Source organism: Paroedura picta, chromosome 5, assembly GCF_049243985.1.
Source record: "Paroedura picta isolate Pp20150507F chromosome 5, Ppicta_v3.0, whole genome shotgun sequence".
Classification (NCBI taxonomy): Eukaryota; Metazoa; Chordata; class Lepidosauria; order Squamata; family Gekkonidae; genus Paroedura; species Paroedura picta.
In genome coordinates, this window is record NC_135373.1 from 68,042,764 (window position 1) to 68,055,079 (window position 12,316).

Here is a 12,316-nt window from a genome sequence, read left to right on the forward strand (position 1 = left end):
TTGTTCGCCTTGCAGTCCAAGGGACTCGCAAGAGTCTTTTCCAGCACCAGAGTTCAAAAGCCTCAATTCTTTGATGCTCGGCCTTCCTTATGGTCCAACTTTCACAGCCATACATTGCAACTGGGAATACCATAGCCTTGACTAAACGCACTTTTGTTGGCAGGGTGATGTCTCTGCTTTTTAGGATGCTGCCTAGATTTGCCATAGCTTTCCTCCCAGGAGCGTCTTTTAATTTCTTTGCTGCAGTCCCCATCTGCAGTGATCATGGAGCCCAGGAAAATAAAATCTGTCACTACCTCTATTTCTTCCACATCTATTTACCAGGAATTGAGAGGGCCGGATGCCAGGATCTTTGTTTTCTTGATGTTGAGTTTCAAGCCAACTTTTGCACTCTCCTCCTTCACCCGCATCAACAGACTCTTTAGTTCCTCTTCGCTTTCTGCCATTAGAGTGGTATCATCTGCATACCTGAGCCTGTTAATATTTCTCCCTGCAATCTTGATCCCAATTTGTGACTCATCTAACCCTGCCTTTCTCATGATGTGCTCCGCATACAAGTTAAATAGGCAAGGCGACGGTATACAGCCTTACTGAACTCCTTTCTCAATTTTGAACCAATCAGTGATTCCATGCCCGGTTCTTACGGTTGCTTCTTGATCTGCATATAGGTTTCTCAAGAGACAGATAAGATGCTCTGGTATTCCCGTCTCTTTAAGAACTTGCCACAGTTTGTTGTGTTCCACACAATCAAAGGCTTTAGCATAGTCAATGAAGCAGAAGTAGATGTTTTTCTGGAACTCCCTAGCTTTCTCCATGATCCAGAGTATGTTGGCAATTTGATCTCTAGTTTCTCTGCCTCTTTGAAATCCTGTCGGTACTTTTGGAAGTTTACAGTTAGATACACATAAAACACTTCCTTTAATAACATGATCAAAAATGACAGTATAATAGTTGTCAGCCAGTTCATAAATGTAAGCACACAGTCTCCCCTAGGGAGGTTTATTATTTGGGATAATAAGTTTCCTAATCTCATGTCCCTTGCAACCATTCACCTGAATTAGCAATTCCTAACTCATTTCCCAAACTTAATAGCTCTCCTTTTATGGTACTCAAAGGGTCGCTGAGATCCATTTAACCCCTATAGTTCACCTTTGGTAAGGAACCACAACCATTGACTATTTCCTGGAAACCCATTGAGGTTTCTCCTAGATCAGATAAAAAAATTAATTTTTATAATTTAATGTTATCTGGCTTTTATGATATTTGTGTATTTTATTCTGTAAGTGTTATATACCTTGTTGTTCACCACCCTGAGATGGCTAGTCCAAGAGCAGGGGTATATAATTTAAATAAAAAATAAAACAAACAAATATAATTGTGCATGGGATGTAGAGCACTGACAAAGAGAATTTTTCTCTCTCCCAAATACTAGAACTCAAGGGCATCCAATTAAACCAATGGGCAGTAGGATCAGGACAGACAAAAGGAAAGAGAGTAATTAAGATGAGGAATTAACTGCCAGGGGATCTGGAGATGGCTATGGGAATAAACAGCATTAAAAGGGAATTAGGCTGTTTCATGGACAAGTATATCAATGGCTACTAGCCATAGTGACTGAGGCACTCATACTTGAATCTCAGAGCGAGGGGCCAACATCAGGAGAAGGCCTCAGCCTCTATGTCCTGTTGTCGGCCATCCAGAGGAACTGGTTGGCCACTGTGTGAGATAGGATGCTGGACTAGCTGGACCACTGGTGTGAACCAGCAGGGCTCTTTTGTTCTTTGTGCTAGCTGAATGAGCATAAGCATTCCCTGACTTCTTTCAATCCCTTTTATATCTTTTTATATTTCAAGTGAAAATGCAATTTTACCAAGCTGGTTTGATTTACCTGAATTTGCTGCTGAAAGGAAAAACAATTTGCTTATATATTCATAATAATGAAGCATCATGAAATAGCAAATAATGCACTTACCTGAATAGGACCAGTCTTCAATAATTTTCCTCTGCTGTCTGAGATATCCAGAAACGAATTCTAAAAATAAGCGCAACAGAATCATGTCAGTTTCAAGAAGCACAGAGGATGTCAAAGAACGAATGAACTGTCATAATCAGTGTCAGTACATCAATTTTCTCTGTGTAGTATTCTATTCACAGAATAAACAGAAATAATATGCCTCATAGCCCTTCGTGAGGTTATATTAAGATCAGGCATCAATATGGGTATTCAAAGTGCTGTCTTTGGCATTTGACCCCTAGACCCTAATTCCCAGCTCTTCTATCTTTCCAATCAGAAAACTGCCTTCCCCTCCTCTGGTATGCTTTAGCAGCTCCTTGTGCAAAATGAAGCTGTAGTTATCTGGAATCAGTTATGAGTCCCAGTTGTTTATTTCTCCCTTGAACCGAAGCTGCTAGGTACACGGGCAAGCACGGGAACAAGTTAGGTTTGTGCACATTCAAGTTTAATGTCTTCTTAGTATGATATTTGAAGGAAACTGAATTTGTAATTACCTTTTTCATGGAAAAAAGTCCAACAAATGCATTGATATTGACTAAAAAGGCATGGATGAATGAATTGGCAGGAATTAATGAATCTAATTCTGATATTTTTTTAAACTGTGTGGGGAGGGAGACAAATAGTTGAATTGAGAATAGTCATGCTAAGGTGCTTACTCATGTACCTAGTTCTTTCCTCCTCCCTTCTTATATGGAGGATAACAATGGTTTAGAATCTAATGGGGGGGGAGTTAATCTGCATTAATGACACAAACAACCAGAGTTTTAGCATAGAGCTTTTAGCAATTCCTTGAGCGGACTGATGTCACTGCTGGGTTTTCCCCAGCAGTGACACCATTGCCAATGGCCACCCTACCCACATCCTGGCCTCAGCCTCCCGCTAGCGAACCCCTAAGACACGAGAAATTGCAGAAGCACAGTTGATAATCTCTGACTGGTAAAGCGTGGCAGGAAATAGCACATCAAAGAAGCACAACATAAGATTAGTGCATGGATCCTTGATATTAATATTTATAGAAATGAGGCATCAGAGCAAAACAGATAATATGAAGATTTGCTAGTAAAGTATTCTTTTTGACAAAAATATTGTTACAAAAACTCAATTGTCACAAAAATTCATATTGTCACAAAAACTCAAAAGCACTTGTTAAACCCAATATAACCACAAGCTATTATTAGTTAGTGAGTGAATTCTCCATTGCTATTGGCTGAATTGCTGAAATATCGCTAAAATGGAAGGGAATGTATGAACAGAAAAATAGGGGAGAGTAGTACAAATAATAAAGACACGAGGCAGGCATATAGGGTGTAATAAGAGTCAAACTGAACCCAATGCAAGAGGTCCATAATTTAAATGTCCTGCTAGGTTTTTGTATTTGACCTTGTTTTCATAACATGATAAATTTCTTTGCCAGAATGAGTTTAAATTTTGATGGGCTGTTTAGTTTTAAGAATTAATTTTTACTTTTAAAAATTATGCCACTGAAAGTATTGAATTCTGAATTAAGATGTCCTATGTTATTTTATTTGAAACAGACCTGTGCTCCCACTCCAACGCTGAAAGATTACAAAAGCTTTTTAAGCACACACATATATATATACAAAAATACAGTGTTCAGTAACAAAATACTCAAAAAACTAACCAGTCAAACAGAAAGCCAAACAACGGCTGCTTCAATATGGCAGTGATCTTCTGTGTAACTTTTACTGCTAGAGCAAGTGCCACAGAACCATAATGTTGGCAGTTACCCACTGATAATTTTTAACAATTATGTGACCTCCTGATCAAGCAACTGAACAGCCATTTCTGATAAACTCAGAAATTAGAAAAAAACCCATCTTAAAGAGCAGTCCTGAAAGCCTGAGCTGATTATTTGCAGAACAGTAAGTAGGTGAGTTAACAGAAGAACCAATTGGAAAGAGTCATTCAACATGACTGAAGCATAGCTATGAAGGTATCATGGGTAGCTTGTATGATGACTGCAAGCCCAGGGTTAGGTCTGGTGTAAGGCCCATTATGCACGGAGTAGAAGGTCTGCATTCGGGGTGGAATGGCAGCGGCTAAAATCACCAATTATGCATGCTGCAGGCGGCAACTGGGCGCAGAGTCAGCGTATGCCACCGAAAAAGCCACGTTGGCAAGATGCGGAAGAAAGTGGAGCATCCCGGGACCAGGGCGCAACCAGAAGTGGCTCCGGAGTAGCCGCATGCATAATTGGATACTCTGGGTTTTACCGCCGTTGCGTTCCGTCCCGTGCGTAAGCGGTTTGCTTTGCTTCTTCCTCCTCCGCGTTCTCCATGCCACCATTTCAGAGGCCGTGCATAATAGGCCTAAGAGAGAGCTCAGAATAATTGACCCACAGTAGAGCCCTACCCTCAGTATATTGAAGTCTTAGAAGAGTATAACTCTGTTTAGGATTACAATGTTATCCATCCATAAAAGAATCTGTTGTATGATTACTGGTCAATCACTGTGCTTTTTATGCAGAGTGTCTACAGTGTTGTCTAAGCCCTACATAACAAGAGAACCTTCCAGGGACAAAATGATACCTCTTCTCAATCCACCTTTCCCATTTGGAAAGTGCTCAGGCAAGGAAACACTTTTTTCTTTTCACCACAAAGCCTTCCTGCCTCTTCAGAGTAGAGATGTTTCCAGGGCTTGGGAATCCTTTGCCTCTAACTTCCCCAGTCAACTGAGAGGCTTTCCTCTAGTTGCACCTGAAATTAGCCATCTTCCCTTTGAGCCTGGGAAGACCAAATATTTGTTTCCCTTTATTCTCTATGTCCTGGATCAAGGACTATCTCAGCACTATCTCAACCCATGCTAAATATAAAATCAAGCGTCCTTTCTGTATACACTGGGCTTTTAGTTCACTCACAACTCTCACTCTGCAGGCCTCTTCCTTGGATTATGGCCGGGAGTTTGAGAACCAGTGTCAAGTAGTAGTTAGAGTCTTGGACTAAGATCTGAAGTCTGAGACACAAAGGTTCAAATCCCCCGTCTGTCTCAGAAAACTGCTTGGGTGATCTTGGGTCAGTCACACACACTCAGTCTTCTCTAACTCGCATGGTTATTGTGGAGCTGAAATGGAGGCCAAGAAATGATGGAAACAGCTTTGGGACCCATTGGGGAGAAAGGCAATGTACGAATGAATAAAACTACTGCCAAGATTCTCTCTCGATTCCCCTGTCAAGCTTTACCTCATGGAACTCCAAACCCTCTAGTTTGTACAGGTCTCTTCTGTTTGAATTGCTGGCTGCATATCCTTTTGCTGCTCCAGGTGGTATCCTCATGCAGAATATGAATGGTAATAACTTCCTCCATACTCTCTGCCATCCTTTATTTCCCACCATATTATGCTTTGTTACAAGGCTTTGTTTGGTAATTCAGACTGTTTGTGTTTATTGCAGGCATTTTAGTGTTTGGTGCTCTAACATATTAAGTATTACTTTGACAGCAAGTATGTGCCTTGTTTAATTACTGATTATTCCATTAATACCGCAGTCTCCATTTCTATTTGATACCTGCCTTAGAGCTTTTTCATTATGATTTGAGGATTTGCTTAGAATCTTTCTGTTTCCCATCCTAAGAAAAGAAGTGAGAAGTTACCAAAGACAAGTCTCTTACTCATGCCTGACATGACTTACTTAATTATGCCTCATAGTGAATTCGGACCTCATTAAGAGCCTCAGCCTCATTCACACATGTGTGCATGCATCTTGAATGAGAAGAAAGGCAAGAAAGTGGATGAGCTGCTATGATAGTCTAATGGAAAAATCTCACTCATTTCATATAGGGACAGAAGGCGGTGGGAGCGATTAGTAGAAAGGGGTATGAATTTTCAAGGGCTTCCAGGTCACCTTCTGTTAGTTGGCATCATTAGAAGAAAACTGAACAGCTTGCTGTTTGGCAGGAGGTTCCCATCAGCTGCACATATGCAGTTGGTAGGAAGAGCTATGGCGAGATGAGGAGATCTGGTTCTAGAATAAGCCTTTGCATTAATTTCATGGTGCTTTTGCTGGTTTGGATTACAAATCATTTTAGTAATGAACACATTCATAAATAATTAGCAATATACCCCATTACTGGAGGTGAGCATACTTGCAGCATCTTTTGCTTTGGCAAAGTAAGGCAAACTCATTTCACTAACAGCCTGTCAATTATATTCTCATTATAAAAAGTTATGCTGCAAATTGGGTCATTAATCTAATTAACAAATATCTGCAGGAAACAGTCAGGAAACAGAAAAGAGTATGATGTCTGTGCACCTATCATAAAGCACGATGCTCTTATGCACTTACATAACCCACTATGGTCAAAAGGAACTGTATGTGTACATCAACAAGGTCATAAACTTAAATGTCATTTGGTATTCTAGATATCTTGAAACCTGCAGTATTATGGTAGGGGTTGTGGTTCTCCAGCTAGCACTCCCGAGTCCCTACCAGTGTAAAGGCTTTCAAAACTGCTTTTATGTGAGCATTTAAAAAGATGGAAAGCTCTGATTTTCAAGCATTAGTTGCTATTTCCAGGAACTTTTCTGGAAGTTCCAGAGAACTTCCTTTATCCAGTGTTCTCTTAATTATTACTTCAAACAATCTGTTGCATAATCAAATGCAAAAAGAGGTAGAGCTTAGGCATGACAGAATGCTACACTTTTAAAGTTCCATGAGGAACTTCAGTAGGCAAATAATGACAGTTTCAGCAATCAAGAAGCAGGATCAATGTTTTTACATATTATATAGACACACTTAAGTTTTAAGAACCTTGCACTGAAGGCAGGGCAACATGTAATTTCTATACCAACATCTCCAGTCAAATAAAGTTTATTCCCTAATTTGTTATTTATTATTATTTTAATTAAATGTCAGTGGATGAAAAACATGAATTTGATGAAGGCAACACTGGTAAAATATGTCAAAGGTCCCCAGCTTTTTAGAGCCCGTGGACACCTGGAATTTTGACAAAGGGTGTAACCACAGAATGACTACTGCAAGAGGTGAAGTCAACCACAAAATTATTTCCCTAGGAGATGGAGCCTACCACAGAGTGTCAGGAAGTGTGGTTAGGCGTATACCTTCAGTAACACAGTGAAGATCCTTGTGCTGTAGTAAAAGCTTTGGTTGAAGCCCTTTTGAAAAAAATCTGCAGAGCCAATCAGAAGCCTTGCTGGACAAAAGCCCCATCTGAACCTGCCTACTTCCTAAAAACATTTGGCAGGTGCCAGGAAAGATCCTTGCCGGCATCACGTTGGATGTCCCTGAAGTATATCATAGAGGTGGGAAAGGAAAAGGAGAAAGAAGCCCATGGCTGGTTGAACATGCTAGATCAGTGATTCCCAAAGTGGGCATTACCGCCCCCTGGTGGGTGCTGCAGCGATCCAGGGGGGTGGTGATGGGCTAAGATTTGACTAAGAATGACCTCTTTCTGTTTAATTGCTATTAAATTTTTTAAAAAATTAATTTTCAGGGGGCGCTGAATAATATATTTTCTGGAAAGGGGGCGGTAGGCCAGATAAGTTTGGGAACCACTGTGCTAGATGAACAAATTAAATTATACTTTCCCTCCTTTATATTTTTGATGGTGATCAGGAGAATGATTTTTGCAATAAAAGGTAAAGGTAAAGGTATCCCCTGTGCAAGCACCGAGTCATGTCTGACCCTTGGGGTGACGCCCTCTAGCGTTTTCATGGCAGACTCAATACGGGGTGGTTTGCCAGTGCCTTCCCCAGTCATTACCGTTTACCCCCCAGCAAGCTGGGTACTCATTTTACCGACCTCGGAAGGATGGAAGGCTGAGTCAACCTTGAGCCGGCTGCTGGGATTGAACTCCCAACCTCATGGGCAAAGCTTTCAGGCGGCTGCCTTACCACTCTGCGCCACAAGAGGCTCTTCGATTTTTGCAATACAGCTTGCTAATTTTTAAAATTAGACCAGTTGACAGTATATGGATAAGTACCGATAGTATGGAGAAGGAATTACCAGGACTTGTCTTAAATTATAAAATTATAAAACCCACACTCATTTATTGCATTGCAATTGGCATTCAAACTGATTCCAAGCAATTCCACAAGAAATCTATAAAGATTTCAGATGTAAGAGAAACAGAACTGAATATAAATAGTTATTAATGTGATAACCAGTATATTATAGAATCTTCATTGTAAGGGTGCAATTTTGTGCCGGCTGAGACATCACATAACTAAGTCCAGGACTGCTGCTAGTCTCAAATATCATGCAAGATACACAAAGTGGACTAGAGTGATCACTAAATCTGTTGAGGATTGCTGTTACAGTTGAAACTTGGTCCTCCCTACTGCAGACTACTCTTTGGATTGGGACCTCATATATCATGAATTTGATAAGCAGTCCAAGAGAGGTTGCATTTTGATGCCTGCTGGTGTCTGCCAAGACTGCAAATACTGGGGAATATTTTATTAAAATAATTTCTGTGCCATAGATTCAGAGATCCTAGAAAAAGCACATATATATGTTGCTATAGAAACAAGAAGAGATAACAATCCTTCTAAAACAAGCACTTTCTGTTCTGAAAGCATTTTCAACCTTTCATTTTTAGCAAGCAAAAGACTTATTTTGAAAGGCTTCATAATATTTGTTTTGTTTCTGTGTTGCAGGTGAATGTTTTTTTATAACACAGAACCAAAAACTACTAAGATTAATCTTTCAAATCATACCCTCTCTGTGCCAAAAAGTTCATAAAAAAACCTAAAACACCTATTTTTCGAATAGGCAAAAGGCTAATTTTAAGGGGTTTCTCTTATTCTTTAAGTAGTCTTTTGCATACAAAAATGTTCAGTGCATGAACAGCTAGTTTTGCAGTGGTTTCTACTGACCATCCAAGTGTCTCTGGGGAAACAGAGGTGACTGTTTTGCCCTTACTCCTCAGGTTCTGACAAAAAATCATTTAGAAAAAAACCCTTGGGATCAAACAAATCCCAACTTGGACTGGCTCCAGGAATCTGCTCTTCCTTAAGAAAGTCCAGTTTTCTGTTTCACAGTCTGAGTCCCCAATTATGACAAAAAAGAAATAAAACAGAGTGGTATATTTTATTCTCTATTCTGTGTTTTAAGTATAATTTTATCTTCCTCTAAAGGTCATTTCAGGCCTTTTTATTTAACAGTATGGATATGGATGACTCAGTTAACATCTTGGGTTCCCTCTATATGGAGCCCCCCCCCCCGGAAACTGAGATGCTCTGGGGTTGCCACATAGTGGCTAGGATTGTTTTATTGTGTTTTTAACTGCTGCTTTTATGTACTATTTTACATTTATAGAATACTAGCAGAAAAGTCCATTGTACAAAAAATACAACGGGCTCTAGCCTCCCCCCCCCCCCCAATCTGGGCAGCTCTGCTGAGGCCTGGCGAGTCCACGGCAGGGCTGCTCAGGGCAGGCACAAGCTTTGGTGGGGGCTTCCTGCCTCCCCCACACACCTGGCAGCTCTGCTGAGGTCTGGCAAGGCTGCAATGGATCTGCTTGGGTCAGGGGCCAGCTTACCTGACTGCTGCCTCTTCGTACGGCTGGTAGGCAAAGGGGAGGCAGTTCGGAATAGGGTGTTCACGGCCTGATTGTTCCTCTAGGGGTTGATTTTGATTTGGGGCACTTTTTTCCCTCTGCAACATGCATGATTGATCCTTGGTGACCCTACGTTTCCCCTGTGATATCCAGGAGCAGATATAAGTCGCCATATTTGAAAGCCTTTGAAAGCCACCAGTATATGTGTAGATTACTGTTTTTTTGTGAATTAACTTCCTACTCTGCGTCTGCAATGCTGACATAGCAAAGCAGTCTTTCCTGATTGGCCAGGGCATCAGTTCAAAGACTTCCTGGTTCCCGGTTGTAAGGCTTCCCCCCCAAGACTTATTATTTTTGCCCTGCTTTAAAGTGACGACACTTCAAAAGCCCACACTTCTCTCAGCAGAGATTTGCCTAATTCTCTGAGAGGCTGCTGCTGGCTCAGGAGTCAAAAGAGAATAAATCACTAATGCCAGTTGGACTTCACCTGACCCCCCCCCCCCTTCGCTAGTTCAGGAAAAGAAAAATAAACAAAGCAGCCTAATGACCAGCAGTCCCTTCCCTCCTCTGATCTTCCCCAATCAAGTGCAGAAGGCTTTCTGTTTCAATTTGGGGAGGAGGAGGGGAGGAGAAAGACCCAGGTCCAAATTGATCTGAATTCAGCAGGATCGACAATGGAAAAAATAAAGGAACTGCAGAATCAGCCCAGGTGAGCAAGTTTCTGTAGTAAACCCTGTGCCAGCACGTCTTGCTGGGATTTCTGGCACAGGTATTAGGCCTCCCTTCTACCCATCACATGTTCTAATTCTGTGAGGGAAAAGGGGTTGCTGGAGGACAAAATTTACCACTTGGAGGTTTTGGAAACAGCCTCTCTGTCAGGCCTTTCCTTCAGCCCCACCACTTCTGTGAGAGATATAGGATGGATGAGAACATGGGGGTAGATCTGAGAACCAGGTCCTGTCCCCACTCCTCCTGAGGCAGGAGCCTGTTGTCTGGGTCACCCGGGGCTGGTCACTCGGCCTGGGCTATCTCACAAGGATGATGATACGGGTGGAACAGTGATGGGGAAGTGTGGTGCGCCTCCCCAAAATTCTCAGTGGTAGGATGTTGGAGGAGATGAAATAAAGAGCAAGAGATTAATCATTGCCAAGCTTGGCTGCTGAGGTTGGGTGTAGTGTGTGTGTGTTGAAAAACCACCCTATTTACTTGCAAGGAAGATGACTTGTCTCCTAAAAGCAGTATAAATACAAAAAGTAATTAATTTGTATGGAAATTAAGATATCCTCCCTTTTATGGTAGCTGTTCGAGGGGGGGGAATGTATTCTTGCATATTTAATTTATTTATTCTTTGATTCATATACCGCCACTCTCAGAGACTTGTGGCAGTTTACAATAAAATAATAAAAATACACAAGCCTTAAAATCCCCAGTGCATTAAAAGATGGCTACTCGTTGGAGTCAACTCCCCGTCTCCTCCCCTCCCCCTCCCCCGTCCAGCTAGCAATCCAGAGCTTTTTCTTAAATATATTTATTGGGGTTTTTGTGGTTTCCCCAGTACATTGATTGCTATCACTGCTGGGAATCAACTGCTTTAGTGTATGACTAAAACATATTGTGTTTGTCCGTGTCCTTTATAAAGTTTATATCTCCAGTACCTGGTATTACATTTAATGGTACACATGGTCTAGCATGACAGAGTGACTTTTATGTCAGATCCAGCCCTCATAACAAATGAGTTTGACACAACTGCACTAAAGGGATCACTAATGCATTTTTGTTCCCCTTCTGTTTAACAGATGCCTCTATTACCTGAACCTTTGTGGGTCTCAAATGGCAATCTGCATGCCCAGTAATAACTGGACAATTGCGAGTATTTCTTGTTAAAAACCCCACAACAAATTAACATTTTTCTGTATACATGGCAAGTTGCCCAGTTATGGATCTTGTTGGTTTCTAAGGTGCTACTGGACTCTAATCTGTTTTACAATTTCTTGAGTTACTCATCCCAAAATGATTTTATTATATTATTTTCTATGGTATTAATGATCATTATTATTCTCACTACAAGGAAGAAAAGGACAAAGTTAAACTGATCCTAACATCCAGGGATTCAGATCAAATTACTGCTGTTGTCATATTATTTAACAAGTATTCAGTGCTTAAATTGAACTATCCAGGATACACAAAACACACTGCAGAAATGGAGAAAATTTTATCGAGCTACAAAACAGAGCACACCACATGGATTGTTCCATAGAGCAGTGGTCCCCAACCTTTTTATAACCAGGGACCGGTCAATGCTTGACAATTTTACTGAGGGCCGGGGGGGGTAGTCTACTAGAGGATCCGTCATTGGATGGCGCCAGAGGGGTGGGCTTAGCTGACGGCCACTACGGCTCCTCTGATTGGGCAAATGGATGAGAAGGACAAGGGAGCAAGCTGGCCTCTGTTTCTTTTCGCTGTGGTCGTTGAAGGCAGCAGGCAGGAACCTCATTGCCGCGGAGTTGTGTGGGCTGCCCTGGGAATACGGCGCTCCTGGACATGAGATGAGGGAGTCCTAGTCAGAGCAGGAATGGAGAAGGGGAGCTTTGTGACCTGGACTTCTGCAAAGTTGGGTCGACGTTGGTGGGCTGTAGCACCTAACTTCTTAGACAGAACCGCGGCCCGGTACCAACTGATCTACGGACCGCTGCCGGTCCCCGGACCAGGGGTTGGGGATCACTGCCATAGAGAACAAAAAAGTAAAGTGTAACCGTTCATGCAGAT

The 12,316-nt window shown here is 41.6% G+C and overlaps 1 protein-coding gene across 6 annotated transcripts in view; it reads right to left on the bottom strand.

Annotated features, from left to right (window-relative positions):
- PTPRZ1 (protein tyrosine phosphatase receptor type Z1) overlaps positions 1–12,316 on the bottom strand; it is a 123,899-nt gene that overhangs the window by 85,333 nt on the left and 26,250 nt on the right. For all 6 annotated transcript variants that reach the window (XM_077338392.1, XM_077338391.1, XM_077338388.1 and 3 more), the window contains exon 2: positions 1,973–2,032. In XM_077338392.1, coding sequence (XP_077194507.1) covers positions 1,973–2,032 — 60 coding nt within the window. The remainder of the gene's footprint in view (positions 1–1,972; positions 2,033–12,316) is intronic.